The 22,402-nt window shown below is 42.1% G+C and overlaps 2 protein-coding genes across 4 annotated transcripts in view; both read right to left on the bottom strand.

The window, feature by feature from the left end:
* The window catches only part of Gnal (G protein subunit alpha L), a 150,434-nt gene that overhangs the window by 16,641 nt on the left and 111,391 nt on the right, over positions 1-22,402 (bottom strand). The window lies entirely within an intron of this gene.
* Chmp1b (charged multivesicular body protein 1B) lies at positions 4,132-6,836 on the bottom strand. Its single transcript, XM_008834683.3, has one exon. The coding sequence runs from the start codon at positions 6,710-6,712 to the stop codon at positions 6,113-6,115; it is 600 nt and encodes a 199-aa protein (XP_008832905.1). The 5' UTR covers positions 6,713-6,836; the 3' UTR covers positions 4,132-6,112.

The following is a 22,402-nucleotide window of genomic DNA, read 5'->3' as shown; positions in this document are numbered from 1 at the left end:
AGCTGGGGCTCCCAAGATTACTGGAAGATGTTCTGAAAGGGTCTCCCAGATTACTCCCAGCATTTTGTAAAAGATTATATTTTAAAGGGTTGGAACATTATCTCCCTAAATATGATGTTACAGGTCAAGTAGAAAAATCCAGCATATCTAAGTATGTCTCTTACAAACTATTTATGGACATCTACATACACAGCTGCAAAAGCACAGAAAATTGCCATTATAGAAAAAAAAATCACTTGCCTCATGGACACTATGGCAGAATGGGCTGGGCCTGGCGGTACAGGCCTGTACTGCCAGCTAATTAGAGAGGGGGAGGCAGAAGAATTCTAAGTTCAAGGCCTGTCTGGGCTGCTGAGGGGAGTTGGACATTAGCCTGGAAACTTAGCAAGAACCTGTTTCACAATAAAAAGTGAAGGGGAAAAAAAGAAGAAAGTAAAAGAAGACTGGAGATATAGTCCAGTGGTACTGCTTGCTCAGTGCAATTGAGGCTTTAGTTCAAACCCCAGCACAGGAAACAAAATGCTCCAACCCATCTCCTTTGACATGTCCCGTGTTTCTACCTACAGCTGTGGATATGCGTATTTGCAGGAATGTTTTTATTCTCATCAGTTAGAGCCTCATTTGAAACTGGTAGAAAACCCAAGCCAAATAAAAACCCACCACCTCTCCTACCTGGCACTCCAATCAACCATCTTCAGTCACTGTTTATATCTCCTTTATTGTCAGTTTTCCTAGAATAACTAAAAATAGTCAGAATTCCTGGGGCCATGGAGACGATCATGAAGTAGAGGACAATCTGGGACAAGGACAGACATGAAAGGGTTCCTGGCTATTGTTGTAATTAGACTGCTGGATTGAGGGAAAACACCACCTAAGTGTCCTCAATATACGTTTTCCATAATTTCTTTTGTGAAAAAAAATCAAGCTGTACCTGTTGAGGCAAGTAGGCTTTTCTCTGTGTTCATGAATTTATCATGATACATAAAAGATATAAAAATATTGAATTAGGGGTTGGGAAGATGTATCAGTGGTTAAGAGCACTGACTGCTCTTGCAGAGGACCCAGGTTTGATTCCCAGTACCATGTGACAGCTAACAATTGTTAACTCCAGTTCCAGGGGATCTGATGTGATCTTCTGACCTCTGAGGGTACTGCACTGCATGGTTACACTTGCACACATGCAGGCAATGCACTCATACACATAAAATAAAAATAATAAATAAAAAATATTGAATAAAGGTTGGGGGTGGTGGCATATACCTTTAATCTCAGCACTCAGGAGGCAAAGGCAGATGGATCTCTGTGACATTGAGGCCAGCTATGGCTATAGGGAAACCATGCCTCAGAAAAATTGGATAAAAATGTTATTCATGTGGTGAGGAAGTCCCAGGCAGTTCTAATGCACACCCAGGGCTAAGATCCCTCAATAGAGGTTCTTGGACAAGCAGAACCACACTATTTGCAGACCTGGCCAACAGTGGCAGATCACCAGTCTTATCTGTACACTGTCAGCCTGTGGCACCTCCTGCTGTGTGCTTTGAGCTTTCCTCTGGACTACCACACATGGTGATTCCTGCCCTTGTCCCTTTCTTGGGAGCTAAGTCTATACTTTTAATCTGGCTCTGAGCCTTTGGTAATCTGTCCAGTCTCTTTTTTATCCTGTTACATAAACATAAATTTAGTTCAAACTTTGTGTGTGTAGTTTTGGCTTCTGAGACTCTGGGCCATTTGTATGTTTTTTTTTTCCTTTATGTGCTGTGAACACACAAACCCTTTCTTCTGGTACTTATTGTATCACAGTCTAACAAGGTGCATAAAGTTGTACTGTCCTTTCTTAAAAGTTGAAGCATAAATCACATACAAGTATGTAAACTTACCACTATTTACTTATTTTTGAGGTGGCCTCTTGCTGTGTTGCTGGGGCTGGCCTGAAACTACTGGACTTGTGATCTTTCTGCCTCAGCCTCCTGAGTTTAGGTGTGGTATGTGTGTGCTTCCTATACTGGCTTGCACTAATCTGCTTCATCTTTTTGTTTTATAATCGTGTCCATTTTTTCTAGTTATTTATTTATATTTGTGTGTGTGGTGTGTATGTGTGTGTGAGAGAGATGGAGAGAGAGAGGAGAAAGGGGGGAGAGGAGAAAGAGGAGAGAGAGAGAGAGAGAGAGAGAGAGAGAGAGAGAGAGAGAGAGAGAGATTGTGTATGTGTCATAGTATGCATGTAGAGGTCAGAGGACAACTTGTGGGCGTTAGCTCTCCCTACCATGTGGGTCCTCGGGATCAAACACATCATTAGTCTTGGTGGCAAATGCTTTTGTCCACTAAGCTATCTTGCCAGGCTCCCATTTTTGTTTTTATGTAGCTGTTTAATCTACCTAATTGAATTGAATGACACTTGAGGGCAGATACCCGTTTTTTGTTTTTTTTTTTTAAATTTAGAAGAGTGTATAGCTGGCATCTGACACTGTCTAATCTTTCTCCCTTACTTGTCATTTTGAGCAAATACTGCTGAACTGGTTGTTCTGACCCTCGTCAGGTAAGAGAGACATTGTACAGACCCTGAGACACAGGACCAAACATCTGAGTTTGGAAGGATGCTATGAAGGGCAAGTGCCTAGCACTAGCACTTCTGGCATCCCATGTCAGGGGTCTGGCTTGTGCTCACTGTGCTGGACTTATCTGCCACTTTGTTAGTCATCAGGGAACTCTAAGTACTACCACAAGAGCATCCTGCAAAACCTGAATCTCCGACAGTGCCAGGAACGCTCTGTGTGCCCAGACTATCTGGTTCTGCTCCCTATGCACAGCCGGCACCTGACACTTTGTCTAAATCTTTGTCCCTTACTTGTCATTTTGAATGACAATGCAGTTGTAGAGAAATGAACTTGGGGAAACTAAAGTAGCTTACTATTCCTGGCAACTGATTTAGTTTTGAGCTATGGGTTTTAGCAGTAAGTGCCCCCAAGAGGATGTTCTATGTATTGCAGACAAGTCTCCCACTAGTGATTATGTCTTCTCCCTCCATATCCACTCAGGTTAATAAGCTCATCAGACCAGACTGTTACTTAATCACAGCTTTTTTTTCTTTTTCCCCAAATCAAAGAACAGTTTTGGTTAGACTGTTCTCCCAAAGCATACATTTGGGTACTAAAATAAATTAAGAGAAGAAAGCTAAATTTGGACATCAGTCCATCCATTTATTCCCATTAATTCTAAAACCCAGCTTAGCAACTGCCATGTATGCTTTTTTAAAGACAGGTTCTTGCTATGTATCCCAGGTTGTTTCAACCTTGTGATCCTCCTGCCTTAGCCTTTTGATCTCCTGAGTGCTGGGATTACAGGCATTCAATAAACCTGGTGAAATCCTGTATCTGAAGGTAAAAAATTACGAGACTAAAAGTAGTTACTAATAGTGGCCTGGAGACTACTTCCCTGTACCTTTGGATCGGATCCCTTTAAAGATACCTGTCTTTGGTTTGGGGAAGTTACAATAGATGAGATTTGTGGCCACGAAGAAACGTTCACAGTAAAGAAGTAACAGTCAAGCTGGGCACTGTGGTGCATGTTTAATCCCAGCATTTGGGAGGGAGGTAGAAACAGTCAGATCTCCGGGAGTACGAGGCTAGCTGGGTCTACATAGTGAGTTCCAGGTCAGCCAGGGCTGCACAGTGGGACATAGCCTCAGAAACAAAACAATAAAGAAAATACCATGCTCCCAGAAAAAGGAAGGAAAGGTCATGCTACTCAGGCAAGAATTCAGGTGGTAGTATTGTAGTATTCAGGGCATTTGGGAAAATAGCATGTTCCCTGAACCAAATCTACTTCTGTGTTTGTTCTTTCTTTTTTAGATGGGATCTCACTATGTAGTTCTGACTGGCTGGCCTGGAACTTGCTGTGTAGGCTAGGCTAGCATCAAACTCACAAAGATCCTGCTTGCCTCTGCCTCCTGAGTGCTGGGATGAAAGGTCCATGTCACCATACCAGGCTCTGAGTTCTCCTTTCTTAAATAGCTTTTTAAAAGATTTTCCCCCCAATCTTTCTTTCTTTTTTTTTGTGGTGCTGGGATCCAACCCAGGGTCTAATGGATGCTAAGCATACACTCTACCACTGAGATCCAAACTCACATTAACATACAGTGTAAAAATTATTTATTAATTTTTTAAAATTTACATTTCAAAATTGTATCAGTTCCAAAAGTGAAGAAATAATTCATGGGCCTATAGTGCTTTTGAAAATAATATTTATGATTTATAAAAATGTACATTCATGTAGTATGAAATGAACATATCTTAAGAAAGTTTAAGCATATACAGCATTGTTCAACCTCACAAAATATATTTTGATGGGAACATATGCATTATACAAGGGTCTTCAATTTACCAAGGATTCAACACCAAGCTATTTTTTTTTTTGACAGGGTTTCCCTAACCCAGGCCCAGAACTCACTATGCAGACCAGGAGGAGGAGGGCCTAGACCTCACCTGCCTCTGCCTTCTGAGTGCTGGGATTAAAGGTGTGTGCCACCGTACCCAGATTCACTGAGTGATTCTTTAAGTTGTTATGATCCAGTTTTTTCGGTCTAAAAGAGGGGTTAGGAAACTTCCTGCAGTCATACAAGCCCGACCAGCACAACTGTGTGGATGAGAGGACACGTAGCCAGCTAGAGGGCCTTTGAGAGAAGATACTGAGCAGTTAAAGGTATCTCGTACAGCAGACTTGTGAATACTACTACATAAAAATCTCAACTACGAGGGCCAGCAGTCATCTGTGTACACCTGCACTGTTACTCATTTACATGGGAAACCACATTAGAATGATGAATTTTTCAAAGAGTTTTGCTAAGGCCCTATAATTGTTTTCTGAGACACTGCAATTCTCTTAATGGAAAAAAACTTCCAATGCAGAAAAGAGAGAATTAAAAAATCAAACAAGAACAAAACCGACTGTAAATATTTAACTTGTCAGCTTTGAGGCCAGGAGAAAGAGGTGGCTACTTGCTCTGCTCTGGTTTCAGGTACTACCCTGCCATCCCTGGGAAAATGATACAGCGGGTCTCCAGGTTCCGTCTCTTTCTAACAACTCATTGCTTCCTCCCAGATTTCTAGCTGGCTGACCATACATTTAAGCTTTGCAAAGCTACAACACTCTAACTGATGCTATTTGAGGTCTAAAAAAGAAGAGTTAAGGTAAAATAATACATCAACATACAAATAATTAGAATTTAAAATGCTGCTCTAATTTTATTTCTATTTTTGATTGTAAAAATCAAAACAAAACCTATAAATACACAGTCCCAGGGTTTACCCAGAGGAGTCAACAGTTCTTTGGCAATATTGGGCGTGTAACAGGGCTGTGTCTTGTTGATCGACATACTTTGATCAGAAGTCTAAAGTGTTGACTTTCAATAGAAAACAACTAGAAATTATCACAGTAAGTCTTTAAGTATTAAGAACTCTTAGTAAACAGACTATAAATGAACAAATTTAATTTTTCCTGATAAGTTATGTGGCATTTTCTGCAGTTACACAAACTCCATTACATTCTGTTCTGAGCAAACAGAACAGAAACAGTAAGAATATTTTGCAAAAATATTTTAAGGTAACTTTAGTATAATATGAGAATAAATTAATAGTCAATTGCAGTCTTTTTGATGGCAAAACCCAAGAAAAAGAAAGGATATACAGAAAACGCACTGCCCACAGAAGACGTTAACAAAGTGTTTATGTATTTGTAACCAAGGTAAGTAATCATTCATTTCGCCTCCTGTCTACGTATCATCACCCACACAAAAATAAATAAACTTCAATCTGATAATTCTAAGTGGAAAACTGAATACACGAGGTCCAGAGTTCTGCCCAAATTTTTGAGATTCGTATAGAGCAAATTAACCAGTTCTATTAAAAGGCGACTATAAAAATACGCATAATCACAAGCTATACAAGAGCTTTAAAATCCAGTTAAGAGCAGAGAAAGACTGGAATTTCTTAACCTATCTGGAGAAGGCTGTAAACCCAAAGGTAGAAAGGGCGTGCTGGCGTTCTGGCAGGATTCTAGGGCATCTCTCTCATTTACAGAGAGCATGGCAAAAGGAAACCTCGGGCCAGTTCTGCCATCAGACTTGATCCCGAAGGCGGGCCAGTCTCTGGGACAGTTCATCCTGCTCGGCCGAGGCTACGCTGGTGCCCACGGAGCCGGTCTGGCCCTGCGGCAGCTCCAAGTTGAGGTCGAGGCCCGCCTCGTCTGCCATTTCCTGGAGCAGCATATCCACTTGGCTCTGGGGAGTGGTCAGAGTCGTCGTGCTGCTCATCGTGTCTTCCATTTGCTGTGTCTGGACGTCCAGTGTCTCAAACTGGTGCTCGAATTTGTCCATCAGAGCAGAGATCTTCTCCAGATTCATGGTCTTCAACGTCGCATCCATCGACTTAACCACACCGGCCATGGACTTGGTCACTTTGCCCATCGTCACCGCAGTCTGGACTCTGGCAGCCACCGCATCCACCCGCGCACTCATTCTCAAGAAATTCACGGCCTGGTTCTTCTGGCGGATGGCATTTTCGGCGTGAATCCTGGCCACTTCCATGTTGCTCTTCTGAATGGCCTTTTTGATTTTGGCCTTTTCGGCCTTCTCCTCCTTATCACATTTTTTGGCACTCCTGCTCAGTTCTTTGGCTGCGAACTTGAGGTTGAACAGGTGTTTCTCCATGTTGGACATGGTGGGTCGGCTGCAGGGAGGTCGGCAGCCAGGGCCAGGACGAGGCTGCCGCGAGACCAGCCCAGACAAATCCGCTCCGGGCTGCCGCTCCTTTGTTTTGGTTCTACTTCCTGTATCTAAGGCGCGCGGCGCAGACAGTGACGTCACAACTCGGCGCCGGGGCAGGCCCGCGAGAGGAGGTGATTAGAGAGGGCGGGGCCTACGGGGGACGAACAGCGCTGGGGGCGGGGACAGCGCTGGGGGGGCGGGGCCCGAGTGACGGACAGCGCCGGGCTCGCCCACGCGAGCCTCTGTGCCTTTGCTGTCCGCTTGGTTTCCGCTTTGGCGCAGGTTTTGAAGCAATTAAATCATTAGCAACCGCCCCCCCCACCCCAAATCCGGGTCCCCAGGCAGTTTCTTAGGACTGTATCTACTGAGGTAGACGGGATGTGTAAAATATCCCTGCACGTAAAAGCATAGCCAGGCTCCAAACTCTACAGGCTAAAGCGCTGCAAAGTAGCCAGAGGGCCGCAGACAGACGCTCGCTTTCTGTACACTTTCTCAGGGATTAGTGAAAAACAAAAGCTGTCGATGACCCGCGATTCAGTCTTCGCCTGCAACCGTGCTGGAGGTAAGCGCCCTCCCTAACCTTGAACTCCAGTTTGCAGGTGCGCTACCTGCAGTTGCCCTCCCAAACCCGTCCCGTTTCTTAGTAACAATCTGGCACGATTGTATCTTTCTGATGTTTTAAAATATCCAAGGAGCTTTCCCTCACATTTAAACTTGACAGATTAGCTGCCATTAGGTTATGCAGGAGCGAATGGTGAGGTGCTGGGACCCACACAGTGTCATACCTCAAGCCTGTCACTGCCGATTATGATTTTTAATATAAGCGCAGGCTTTCCAATGTTGGTAGCAATGTGTGCTGTAACTTTCCTTTACAAACATCCCTCCCCACAGCAATAACAAAATATAAGAAGCCCACTCTGTCCTAATAAGGTAGCAGAAGACAGGAAAATCCTGGTTAGAGATCATTTTATTCATGTGATAGCTTATCAGTCAGTTAAAGGGTGCTCTGTGCCACAGGCTTCTCCTTAGGACACAGCTCTGACGTCACTCTTTTGCTCCCAAACGGGGCACACAGACTACTGTCCTCTGTGTGACAGGTTTTGCTTTCCTGTGTCAGTCAAAACAGACTGAAGAATGGATATTATGATTTGTGTCATTTGACCAAGGTGGACAAGGGGCCATGCCTCTCCCTGGGTGCCTGCACTTACTGAGACGCACCAGTGAAGTCCTGGATGCCCCCTATTGGGGCTGTTGCTGTGTTCTGTAAGGTGCCACAGCACAGGGCACATATCTGGCCCACATTAACTACTTGAAAGCAGGTAACACTCTTCTGTTTTCTCACCATGAAGCAGGTGCAGGTACTGTGTCCAAGCAAGCTTTGTTGACTTGGACTGTGGCTGAGAGGGACAAGGAACTGGGACATAACCCTAATCAATAGCTTAGTCAAAGCAAGTGCCTCCTATCCCCAGCAGAGCTCTTAAAGGGAAAATATTCTAGAAATGTAATATATAAATATATATAACTTGGAACAAAGGGTGGTTGTGTGCTTTAGGTCCCTGGCCTTTCTTGCAGTTTACAAACAAGTTCCTTGTCAGTGCTCCCTCTCTCCTCCCTTTTCACTTGTTCCCCTCCTCTTTTTTTTTTTGTGGCCTTGGGGATAGAACCTAGGACTTCATGTATGCTAGACAAATGCTCTACACTGAACTATATCCTAGACCTATAGCTTTTTTCATAACAAATTGTAATTGGGTGAGATGGTTTGGAATATAATTATGACAGATTCTGATAGATGATAGTACTAATGACTGCTATTACTTCTCAAATGTTTAAATACCTGGCATTGTTTGGCACTTTCCATAAATAAACTTATTTTATCCTCACATGAAGGAAGGTAGACATGGGCTGGGTATGGTGGTGCACACCTTTAATCTGAGCACTGGGGAGACAAAGGCAGGTGGATCTCTGTGTGTTGAAGGCCAGCTTGATCTACACAGTGAGTTCCAGGTCAGCCAGGGCTATACAGTGAGACCTTGCCTCAAAAATAAAATAAGATAAAATAAAAGGAAGTAGGTAGACACTATTACTATGTCCAGTTTTCAGGTAACAGAGCCTAAGCACAGAGAGCTAAGTAACTTGCCAGACACCACACCTCTAGTAAGTGTTACACATCAGATTCCATGGATACACCCAGAGACCAGTAAAAAATCAATCCAATATAGATAACGTAAGAATAAAGACAATCACAAGGCTGAGGATGTAGCTCAGTAGTTAGAGTGCTTGCCTAGCATGCATGAGGTTCTAGACTGGATTCTAGACTGCATAAAACCAGGTATGGTGGTATATACCTGTAATACCAGCACTTGGGAGGCTTAGGTGAGAGAATACTAAATACCAGGCTAGCCCAGGCTACTTACTGAGACTCTGTAACAACAACAACAACAACAACAACAACAATAACAACAACAACAACGACAACAGTAGCCGCAGCAGCCACCAAACAAGAAACGGCAAAAACCAGAACCAATAACAAAAGGAATGATCATTACTTATCCTAGAAAACTAAGTTGACTGAGCAGTTGTCCCCCTGAGAAGACTGAGGGGTGGCACCAACTGTAAGGCTGATGTGACCTGTGGTATGGGTCCTAAAAGGAGTTGCACTCTGTGAACTCTGAGCCCCTCCCTCGTATGGGTGGAGTCCAGGAAGTGTATTTCCAGAGCTAGCACCTTGGCATGCAGAAGGGAAGGCTGAATGTGCCGCTGGCTGCTGCTCTCCTCTTCCTGACTTGAGAAGGTAGCACCCAGGCCCTGCCTCCTCTCTTCCATGAACACTCCAGTCATTGTCATGGCCCAATATGACCTATGGTAAATAAGTCATTTTTGGAAAAAGTTTTTATTCTGCACCTGAGGCTCTCACACCTCAGTTGGCACTGGATAATTTATGGTGCAAGACCATTGGGCACCTCCTTAGAGAGACACCCACTAAAGCACTTGCATCTATGGAGATGTGAAGAGTCTCAGGAGTAGTTCCTAGGAAGTCCTTATATCCACCTGTAACTAGCTCAGCTGGACATATTCTCCATTCTTTACATTTCATGGGGGTGTGAGTGGCCTCTGGGGTCTGTTGTAGACCAGTATGTGTTCTTTTCTGTATGTCCAGCCAAGGCATCATTCTTTAAAATATAATGGCTGTGCCTTATTATGGTATTTGGTCGAGCTGTGCTGAAATCTTCTAGTGCATGTCTATATTTCACAAATATTTACTGAGGTCCAGGCTAGATGAACAGTATGGTGGACAAGGATAACTGGCAAACCCAAAGCATTTATAATATTTCGTTAGGCAAGAGGTATTTTGTTTTCCCCAGAGCTTTTTTTCATAGAAGGAGTTCCCCAACCAAGGCACAGGGTGAAAAGCATTCTCAGTGAACTTGGCAAGGGAGGAAGAAGAGTGGGCATTTCTCTCTGGGAAGCACCAGTCAGTGCTTAAGGAAGCAGATGATTAATCTGACCTGAAGGAATAAATTCCAGATCCCATCCAGGGACAGGAGTGGAGCTCAGTGAGACCGTGGTGTCCAGCAAGCGCAAGGCCCAGAAAAAAAAAAAAAAAACCCAAGAAACAACAACCCCAAGTTCTAGCTTATGTTAACATATGGAAAGCAGCATTAAACAGCAAAGCATAGCACATTTGGAGGAGAAAGTGTATTTGTGGAATAGATGTGAGGCTAAATGACAACTGAAAACTAATTGAATTTCAACCACACTAACACAAAACTTCAACCTCTGATGCATCTATGTGAACTGAAAGAAGGAAACAGAAACAATACAGTACTCAATGGCTCTGGCTCACTGGCAACTTTCTATGTTTTCTTCTGGAGCTGCTCAGGACTGTGTCTCTGTCATAACTTCATTTTTCAACAGTTTCCCATCTGCTGGAGAGCATCACAAGGAATAAGGCTAACCATCAGAAGCAAGTGAGGGAGTCAGCCATCTCAGAGGATGGTGCTCTGTAGACTCAATATAACCAGCCTCCATATCCTCGAGCTCTCTGTGTGGGTTTTAGCCAACTGTGGAGTGAAAGTATTTAATAAAAAAGAAACCGAGTCTGTGGTGAATATGTACAGACTTCTCCATTCTCTAAACTATCCAATATAACATCTACTTAGGCGCAGCATAGACATCACAAGTCACCTGGGGATTCCTTAGTACATGGGAGGATGGGAGGATGGATGTGCATTGATTCTAGGCAAACACATCTGTCATTTTATAACTGCAGAAGGAATGTCAGTATGCACAGATGTAGACATCTGTGGGGCCCAGAATCAGCTGCCTGAGGATATAAAGGGACAGCCACACAGTCTTTGGTTCAAGTCACAGCATATTTCAGAAAGACCCAGAATGGGAAATGGACCTTGAAGTCAATGTTCACCTTACACTAGTTTCTTAAGAGATCTGAAATGTCATGAAATAGTTCTATCTAGGATAATACAAAATTTCCTTTTTTGGCAAAGTGATCTCTTAAGTGTCGTCTAACTTGGATGAAGATATATTTAGTCACTGCACGTATCTTAGCAGAGAGTCGCAGCAAAGCAGTTTTTTCCTTAGCAATTACTGCTCGTGTGAGGTAGCCACATTAGGATTCTTTCGTTCCTTCCAGAAATAATATGAACACTACATTTTTATTAATACTAAACATAATATGAAACAAGGGCATCCTTTATGAATAGCATGGTTCATAAGCAAATGGCAATGGTATATCTCACTATAGTAAAAGAATAACACTTCTTTTTTTTAAAGACAGGATCTCACTATGCAGCTATGAATGACCTGGAACTTGCTATGTAGACCAGGCTGGCTTTAACCTCATGGAGATCCACTTGCTTCTGCCTCCCAAGTGCTGGGATTAAAGGAATGTTCTGTTTTTATTCAGGCATAACTGTAATGTGGCATCTCACAGTAACTACTGTGAAGAATGATAAATGGCAAACCTGAAATGTTATGAATCTTGTCCTGGACATTTAGCACCTCTGTGCTAGTGTCACACTCAGCATATGATTGTTGCCACACTCAGACTGTTGAAATACAGTTCATATTATTATAGAACAGGAGTACTTTAACTTTTTAGCAGTCTGCTGATTTTTTGTTGTTGTTTTTTGAGACAGGTTCTCTCTATAGCTTCAGCTGGCCTTGGAACTCACCACATAGACCAGGCTGGCCTCCAGCTTACAGAGATTCACCTGCTTTTGCCTCTGCAGTGCTGGGATTAAAGACGTGCACCACCAAGCCTGGACTTCTGAATGGAGTCTCATTTCCTTGATTTCAAGCAGAGAGTTCCCCCAAACAGGCAGACTCAAATGATCAGATATCTTTAAATTAATTTTATTGCTATGTCCAAATTAAAAACCTAACAAACCAGTCATAACGGGAAATGCTAGTTTTCTTTTGTTTTGGAATATGGTCCTGCTGAACTGTCCAGGTTCCAACTATTGGGCTCAGGTGACCCTGCTGGTTCAGCTTCCTGAGAACTGGGACTGCAGGTGTGTGCCATCACACTGCCTGAGAGTTCCACTTTGAAGCATATTTCAAGTCTGCAACTCAGTGTGCTTTTCTGTGCTTGGTTCCCTGGTAATAGTTAAAATAATTCAGAAAACATTTAAAAATAACTATAACAAAATACTTCATACACTCAAATGTCTTACTGACATACTGTATTATTATTAATAATAATTATTTTATTTGTCATGTTAGAGATGGAACACCAGGGCCTTGTACATGTTAGGGAAGCACTCTGCCACTGACTACAGCCACAGCTCTGAGGTATTGTAATGTGGAGGGCAAAAATTTATTAGCTTTTGCTACTATGTAACTTGTTTTCTGTGAACATCTGATAACATATACTTAATGTACATTTTTCTTTCTTCTTTCCAATTTTATTATGAAAGATTTCAAACACTGAACACATTTGAAGTAATTTTATAATAAGTATTCAAATACATAACTATCTAGATCCTATATTACTGTTGGTTGTGAGACTGGTTCTCCCTATGTTGCTCAGACTGGTTTTTAATTCCTGGACTAAGGGATCAACCTGCCTCAGCCTCCTAAGATTTTGGGACTATAGACCCACACTTGACCATCTGGCTTGTTTTTGCTGTATTAAAAAAAATCACATATCTCTTCATCTACCTGCTCACCAATCTACCTTATCTAGGTATATTTCAAAGAAAGCAAAGACAGTGATACATTTCCTCCTAAAATATTTCAGTATGAGGACCACTGTTTAGAATCAACTTATTCACAGGTTTTTATTTTGATGTAAACTTTACACCTAATCTTAAGTTTTTTTTTTTTTTTTTTTTTCATGCTGGTGATCAAACCAAGGTGTTCTTGAAAGGCAGGCAGGTACCCTACCACTGACCAATGCTGTCAGCATTGGCTCAATTTTATTATTTTTTTTGTGTATGTGTTCATGTCTGTGCTAGTGCATGTGTGTGCATGGGTGAATGTGCATGTGTGTGTGCATATGTATGTGCGCGTGTGCATGTGTGTGGCGTGTGTGTGCATGCGTGTGTGTGTGCGTGTGTGTATGTGTATGTGTATGTGTATGTGTATGTGCAAGTCAGAGGCCAATCTAAGGTGTTGTTCCTCAGGACAGTCATTCACCTTGGATTATTATTTTTTTCATCAGCAGGATCTCTCACTGGCTTATAACTTGCCAAGTAGATTAGACTGGCAGGACAGTGAGCCCCAGGGTCCTCCTGTCTCTGCCTCCTCAGTGCTGGGATTACAAGAACATATCATTGCACTAAGCTTTCTGCATGACTTCTGGGGACTGAACTTGGATCTTCATGCTTGTGTGTAAGCATTTTATGGACTGAACTATCTACATAGCTCCTTGTTTTTTGTTTTTGTCTTTTTTTAAAGATGATGCCATGTCCATGGAGGATGGCAGTATTATAACCACATGAGCAAGTCCTTCAAGGGACAGACTGTGCACCACTTGCTTCATTCAGTGCCAGATGAGCTGGATGCCAGCAGTGGGCCCCGGATGCTCCTGGAAGGACAGCTTTCATGTCCTCACAGGGGAAATGTGACTTGGAGCTGTAGACATTATATTTTCCAGATTTAATATTTATATTAAACAGTATGAAGAGTTGCTAGAGACTATTTGGAATTAAATTTGGAAGAATATTTGATTATTTTCTTCTTTACATTTCTGCATAATTTAAATAAATATTTTATTATTTTTATTTTATGCGTGTGTATTGCCTGGATGTATGTGAGTGCACCCGTGTTGTGCAATGCCATGGAGGTCAGAAGAGGGCTTCAGATTCCTCTGGAACTGGAGTTAAGGACAGTTCGTAGCTGCCATGTGGGTGCTGGGACTCAAATCCAGATCCTCTGCAAGAGCAGTCAGTGCTCTTAACCGCTGAGCTATCTCTCCAGCCCCCATTTCTGCATAATTTTACTTCAAGCGTTTCTTGTGATTATGAGGCAAATATAAAAATATTTTTTGCTACCATTTGAAACCATCATGAACATATCTCAGAGTATTTCCACATAACCCCTTCCCCAGCAGGAAGGAATTGGACTGAACCCAATGGAAGACTGAAGTCATCTTTAACCACTGAACTTCAACTTTGTTTCTATAAAAAAGGCCACAGAGACCTTCTGGTTTACTTGTAATGATTGAAGTTTGTAAATATAAACACAAAATAAAAATTAAAAAATATTTTATTATTTTTATGTGTATAAGTGTCTGCACTTATAAGTGTCTGTATAAGTGCACCTGTGTTGTTCAGTGCTCATGGAGGTCAGAAGAAGGTACTGGATCCCCTGGCACTGGAATTACAGATAGTTGTTAGCTGCCATGTGGGTGCTGGGAATTGAACCTGGGTCTTCTGCAAGAGTAGCCAGTGCTCTTAACTGCTCAGCCATCTCTCCAGCTCCAATAAATTTTATTCTAATAAAATTCTACCTTGGTTTGAACTACTTATTCTAATAAGTTGCCACCTTGTTTGGGTATTTGCTGTTGACTGTGCTTATTTCTGCTGCGTTCTGAAAATGAGGGCTACTTTTGAAATCGCTCATTGGAGCTGGCTCCTCGGAGTCAACAGAGGGGACAGGAGGTGGAGGCTGGAGCCTTGGTCTTCACCACCAGCTATGGCAGGCAGCTTCTCCTCACCTTTTTGTTGGCATTCGACACATGGGTCTGTATTACAAAGGGTTCCACTTATAATGAATATTGAAAAACGCAGCTCTTAAGGCATCAAGAACATGAATTTTTTGTTTTATTTTATTATTCGCAGTTTGAAGATCCCAATGCTCCCCACCTTCAACAGGAATCCAGCACTGCATAGCAAATGCAAACATCATTAGAAACTTATGATATGCTGGGAAGAGGCAAGGGCCTGGGGACCCACTCTGTCCCATTATCCTGTCTTTTATACAAAGACTGAAGACTAAATTGGGTGACAAATGAGAAGTCACTGGAGTTCTCCATGTAAAGGAGTAATTATTCTGAGATATTTAAACATACTTTCTACAAAAAGTCATGTGTAGTAAGCCACCCCCCAAAATTTCTTTTTCTGTGGGCTGGAGAGATGGCTCAGTGGGTAAAGTGTTTGTCATGCAAGTGTGAGGAACTGGCTTTGAATCCCCAGAACCCACTTAACACCAGACATAGTAGTGTGCATGCCCTTCTATAATTCCAGTACTTGGACAGGGAGATGGGAGGTGGAGACAGGGGAGACCCAGAAGTTTATGGCCAGCTAGCCTAGTGTATACAGTGGGCGAGAAAAATGAGACCTTGTCTCAAACAAGGGAGAAGGCAAAGGCTGACAGCTGAGACTGTCCTCTGACTTACACATATGAATGTGTACGCACATACACAAAGATAAAAAATTAATTAGTTAAAATTATTTTGGGGGCTAGAGAGAGGGCTCAGTCCTCTTGCAGAGGACCCGGGTTCAATTCCCAGCACCCACATTGCAGGTAACAACTATCCGTAACTCTGTTTCCAGGGGATTTGACATACTCTTCTGGCCTCTGTGGTTACTGCATGACATGGGTGCACTTACATACATGCAGGCAAAGCACTCATACACATAAAATATAAATAAAAAAACCCACTTCTTAAAAAAATCATTTTGGATGTTACAAGGCATCATTTTCCAAACAATGGTGGAGGAAGTGAAGGACGGGGCTGGGGGAGCTGGGAGATTTATGCCGAGATGCTTATTCATCTGTATCATCCCCTACACTCCATTTACTCTCATACCTAAAAGAAAAAAGGGCAAAAAATAACTACTGCCCATGAAACAATTCCAGTTTTTCAGATCTAGAAGATAAATTTGATTAGAAATAAAGATCAAAATGATAGTTAAGAATAATATGTTCACGCATCTTGGTGCTTATTATATATTTAATGAATTCAGTGGTACAAAGTAATATATGTCTTTAATTACAATTTCCTTTACTTTAAAATTACCCACAAAAGACTGACTTTGAAGTTGAAATTACATAGGTGCCAGTAATTTCTAGACTATTCTAAAAGCTTAGTACTCCCAGGGCTTGGCAGCTATATGATTGAAACCAGTGTTAGAGATGATAAACGTGGTATGAAAACTTCAAACAGACCTGGGACTGTAGAAGAAAAATTACCCGACTTTTCTCCCTGATCATTTCTTTTTTCCCCTCATTAGATAGTCTAAGAGTATTCACAAGCCAATTATTGAAATGGACGGACTTCTAAATGAGCTTCTGTGTTGGTATAAAACAGAGGAAGCTACACTCAGTGCTGTTGAAAGTCACATCAAGCAAACTCTGATTTTATAAAGCTATTCTAAAGATTCAGTTTTCTCTGATTTTCTTTCCCTTAAAATAGCTGTTTCTATGGTTACATAATCACTTGTTATCAGGCTTTAGAGGAAATGCATTTTGGGGGATAATTTAGTAGAGACTGTGTTTTAATTTTCACATCAGGAACTGGGAAACTCAGAATCAAATGTGGTCCCTGGTATTCGCATAGCTTGCTTGGTCGTGTAATGTTCATTCCTACTCTCCTCTAATTGTGCCAGGCCTGTTGTTGGAAGCAGTAGCTGGCTGCCCTGCCTTACCACATCCCTGTACATGGATGACAGACTAAGAAAAATGGGTCCTGGTGACTGGCCAGAAGGCAGGTATAGGGGATAAAGTTAGACATGAGGTGGCTTGGTTTCAATATTGCCTGTCTCCCTGCTCTATCTGGAATCGGGTCTGCAGACTGTAGAATGGACAGGGGAAGGAGGAGGCGATGGGAAGAGGAAGAGAGATGCTCAAAGTAATGAACATACCCATTATCTCTAAAAAACCCCACCTCCATGGGTAGAAGAAACAAGGGTTTCCCCCGAAGGGCCTGATTGAAACAGCCTCAGAGAAATCCTACCTGTTCTAGAAGTAGCCTGAGGAAGTTTCTACTCCTGGCATGTCAAACATGATGGATCTTACACCACCCATGCCACCACCCATGCCATGTATTTCAGAGGCCCCTCCCTCTTCTTCATACACACATGCCAGTTTTCAGGGTGTGGTGGGGGGCATACAGTGTTGGTTGGATGAATATGAACATACAGGCTTCACACACATGTGCACACTTTGCTCTGTCGTTATGAAGAGAACCTTACTCTTTGAGGGCTGAAGGAGTAGGCTATAGTTCTGTTTTTACCTGGGTCCTCATGATGACTGCTCATAGCCGTGATTACTATGACCCTTTTATATATAATATATATTTGCATATTATAGATATGTATATATTTTCCCTGCATTCCTCCTTTCTCCTGTCATCTTACTTTATAAGTTGAGATATAATTCACACAGTAGATAACTTTACACAAGATAAACTTTACCGTTGTGAAGTATAGATTCAGTGGTTTTAGTATATTCACAAGGCTGAGTGACCATCACACTAGCCAATTCCAGAACATATCCATCGTGACAGTTAATCTTCATAGTTAACTTGACTACATCAAGAATTACCTAGGAGATAGTGAGGCACACTTCCGGATGTTTCTACAGAGAACTAACTGAGGCGGAGATAACCTGCCCTAAAAGTGGGCAGTAGTGTCCCACATTCTGAGGGTCTGGGCAGAACAGAATGGGAAAAAGAGAAAACCAGTAGAACATTGATATTCCCCTTTCTCTTTCTTGGCTTGATGGGATGTGAACTGAGTTGCTTCACACACCCTCCCCATCACAATGATCTGAACTCTGAAACTTGAGCAGAAAGAAATCCTTCCTTATTCACATTGCTCCTGTCAGGCATTTTGTCACAGCAATACATTATCCATAAGAGAAACTACCTACTCCCGAGTAGTCTCTCAATTTCTCCTCTCCCCAGGCCCAGTACCACTAATCTACCTCTGTTTCTATGGATTTATCATCCATGGACATTTGCATCTGTGGATCATTGATTTGTGACCTTTTGGGTCTGGCTTCTGTTACTTAGCCTGGCGTTCTCCATCCATTCTGTACATGTGCATTTGTGCCATGTTTCCTTCACTGCTGAATACACTCCATTGCAAGGACATCTCACAACCATCAGCTGATGCATTTGGGCTGTTTCTGAGTTTGGCTATTAAGGTTGCTATGAACACTTGCCTGCAGGTTTTGCATGGATGTATGTTTATAATTCTCTTGGGCATATAGCTAAGTGTGAATGGCTGGGGACCAGAGACTGAGCCTCTTCTGAACTACTAGATTCTCATGAGATTATTTCTTTTTTTCTGGTACTAGAGGCTAAACTTAGGGCCCCATGAATACTAGGCAATAGTCTACCAGTAAACTACACCTACAGCCCTCTTTTCAGTTTGACATAGGCTTGAATTAAATTGCTCAGGCTGTCTTTGAGCTAACTCTGTAGCCCAGGAAAGGCCTTGAATGTGCTATCTTCTTGCCTTACTTCCAGAGTAGGGGATTACAGATCTACACCACCCAGCATGGTTTCTCTTTAGATCTTAATGGGCATTTCAGCCTCCAGAGGTCCTAAGAGAATTTCAGGGCTCAGAGTGCAGTATTGCTGAACAAGATAACACAGTGACTCAGAGTCACCCAAGACATTAGTCATATCTTTTCCCAGCAATTTAGATGAGGAAAGAAGGAAGCTATGTCAGGATCCTGGATATCTGCCAGAGGGAGGACGAGTGGACTGCAGAGTAAGAGAATCTGGGTGTGGTGTGGACTTACGAAGGAGTCAAGGGTCAGTGTTTCCTATCTACAGCACGTTGACTATGGAGCTCTTGCTCTACCAACTCAGGTACAATCTTTTGTTGTTATACAGCCTTCAATATGATGGTGGTCCCTAGGACTATATAGAGCTGAAAAATTCCTGTTGCTGTCTTCACAGCTGCTGTAATGCAGCACAATGCATTCCTCAGTGTTTGTGGCCATGCTGGTTTGAACCGCATGTTTAGCTACCGGCCAAATAAAAGTACAGTACACAAATCACATGGGCAGCACATCACACTTGGTAGTAAGAGGATAGGGCTATGTTAAGAGTCTGTGTACTTGCCATACTTTATTGTTATCTTAGAGTATGTTTCTCCTACTTACAGAAGAAAGAGGGGTCTGTAAAATATTATGCCAGGTTTTGACAGCAGTAGATTTACATATCTTCTGTCTACCTTGTCTTTCTTTTTGATATAAGATTTTAAGAACTTTATCTCTCTCTGTGTCTCTCTGTCTGTCTGTGTCTCTCTGTCTCTCTTTCTCTCTCTGTCTTTGCCATGTGTTATCAGAAGAGGGTCAGATCCTGTGTGGAGCTGCAGTTACAGGTGGTGTGAGCCACTGAATGTGGGTGCTGGGAATCAATCTACATCTTATGCAAGCAGTATAAGCAGTATGGTCATTTCTCCAGTCTCTATGTAAAGTTTCTAAAAACTCAAAATATGGGGCCCATTAGTACACATGGCAGCTAATATCTGTCAGTAACTCCAATTCCAGGGGATTTAACACCCTCTTCAGATAAGATTTTAAGAACTTTATCTCTCTCTGTGTCTGTCTGTCTGTGTCTCTCTGTCTCTCTTTCTCTCTCTGTCTTTGCCATGTGTTATCAGAAGAGGGCATCAGATCCTGTGGAGCTGCAGTTACAGGTGGTGTGAGCCACTCAATGTGGGTGCTGGGAATAGAACTTAGGTCCTCTGGAAGAGCAGTGAGTGTTCTTAACTGTAGTACCATCTCTCCAGCCCCTACCATGTCTCTTGATTGCATCATTTCTTCTTGTGCTTGATTTAATCCTGTGTTGTATTATTTATCATGATCCTAGGAGTAGTAGGCTGCTATACATATACATATGTATGATCTATATCTATATCTATATCTATCTATCTCTATCTATCTATATATATCTGCATCTATGTCTACTTACCCAGTAGCTCAGGTGCCTAAAGGCTATACCATGTGACTGTACACAAGCAGCTCTCTACGATGTCCACAGAGCAACAACACATTTCTCAGAGTGTGTCCCTATCAAGACTACCAAGTGGCACCTTATTCACAAGAATGCCCTAATAGGAGCTGGTCATGTGAAGATGAACAGGACTCATTCCCTGGGAAAGGCCAAAGCCTGGTGGCTGGATAAACAGCATAGGATCATGGTCACTTTCCTCTCATAACCTGATGAGTACATGACCTTTCTTTAGCAAGTGTTTTCTAATATTTACTTAGAAACTTAAAATATTTTGGCAGCTATATACTGGTTTTACAAATTTACTGGAATATTACTTGCTTCTGAACTCCCTCTTCCTCCAACCCCAGAACCTGACCACAGAAGAGAAGTAAGGTAGGAGACAAAGGGTAGGGAGCCAACATGATTCCCATGTGTGTTAAGATGGATAGAATACCAGTGTGTATACCCTCAGGTCATACATATAACTCAGCAACTCCTCGGTTATCTTGAAGCCTTTGAGAGGGAACTGACACGGATTCCAACTACTCCAACAGCTATCAAAATACCCGAAATCAAATCCTGAATCCATCACTCTAGAGTCCAGCCTTGGAAGACAAAAGAAAAATGAGGAGGAACCCAATAGAGGGATGCTTTTGGAAGCCCTTGTCAAGAAATTCCAATGGACTCTCATATGAACGTTTGAAAATTGCCCTGTTCTTTTTTTTAGTTCCCTGTCTAGAACTTGTAATGCTAATTACTCTTGCCTTTACTTCTCCTTCACATCTTGTATTCATGATTCAAGGACTTTGCCCTTAGAGATAAGAGTTATGCAATTTGGGAGTCTTTTAGATAGATCCACTGAAGGAGTACTCCAGTGGCCTCACCCTGCATGGGTAACCCCTTTAGGGGATGGCATGATAAGAATAGGAGGTAGGAATTGGCTAGGCATTTAGGGTAAAGAGAACCCCCAAAATGTAGCAAGCTTCTTGGCTAAAAGTCAAAATGTCCTTGGGCCTGTTAGTAACACACTCTGTTCCAAGGCCAAAAATGTCAAAAGTATTTGGGAGCTTGTGTCTAATCCTTAAAAGATTTTAGGGTTACCTCTTCAGAGGGGGGAATGTTAGAGCACCCAAAAGCTCCATAAAAATAAATAAATGAAAGAAGAAAAAAAAGAGAAAAAGAAAAAAGTGATGGGGAGCTATGGAGGGTGTTGGAAGGGAGGGAGTTGGCATGGATTTGATCAAAACACCTTATATTAATGTGTGAAATTCTCAGTAAAGTTTTTGTAAAAGTTAAAAAAAGAGAAAAAAGATGGATAGAATAGCGATGCTGGGGAAGTCATGAAGCGTCAGGATCACTAGTCTCCAGGGAGTGGCTTCCTGTGACTCAGCCAGTTCTGGGGTAGGAAAGTAAGGCTCTATTCTCAAGACTAAAAGGGAGTCTTGGCCTGAGGCCCTGGAGCCTTTTCATGTGGCACTTTTTAATTCATAGCTCTCTGTAATTTGAAAGAAGTGGAAGAAATAACAAATTTCTTCCTGTGGTCTTGACTGTTACTGAGAAATTGTGATCCTTGGACCCCTCAGTTTACTTCTCTGGGCCTCAGGGTATCAGTCATGTACTAGCAAAAGACAAGACTTATTGAGAGTTCATTGTACGCTATGTACAATTTTGAAGGTTTTGGATATATACTTATTTATCCTATAACAACTCAATGAGAATAGGTGCCACTGTTCTTTTCCCATTGAAATACTTTGCCCTAAATCTCATATACCTATGGTGGCACAACTGTTATACCACCTGATTCCTGATCTGCCCGCCACCAGTCTCGTGTCCCTTAAAACATAAAAGATTTATTTTTGCACATTCTAATTGATGTTAAATCATCAGCTCTTCACTCACTGATGCAAGCACACTTTTTTTTTGTTGTTGTTGTTTAAGAAAAAGAAATTCCTAATGTGACATCAAATGGCTTTATGGTGTCTTTAAGGCCAGGTTTTGTTTAAGGAGCACTGGTGGGGATGACAAAACACCTACTGCACAACTTTCAGTGCAAATGTATATGATCATGGGATGTGCTAGGGACCCCAGCTGCTGGAATTTTCTGCTCTAGTGTGTAGTTTAGTAGAGGCTATATAACACAGGCAGGCCCCAAACTCATGATTCTCCTCCAACAGCCTTGTGACAAGCATAGGTGCTCATATGCCTTAAGATCCTGACTTTGGTCA

This window comes from Nannospalax galili, unplaced genomic scaffold, assembly GCF_000622305.1.
Source record: "Nannospalax galili isolate Female #2095 unplaced genomic scaffold, S.galili_v1.0 scaffold155, whole genome shotgun sequence".
NCBI classification, from domain to species: Eukaryota; Metazoa; Chordata; class Mammalia; order Rodentia; family Spalacidae; genus Nannospalax; species Nannospalax galili.
This window is presented reverse-complemented; position numbering and strand designations above follow the sequence as displayed.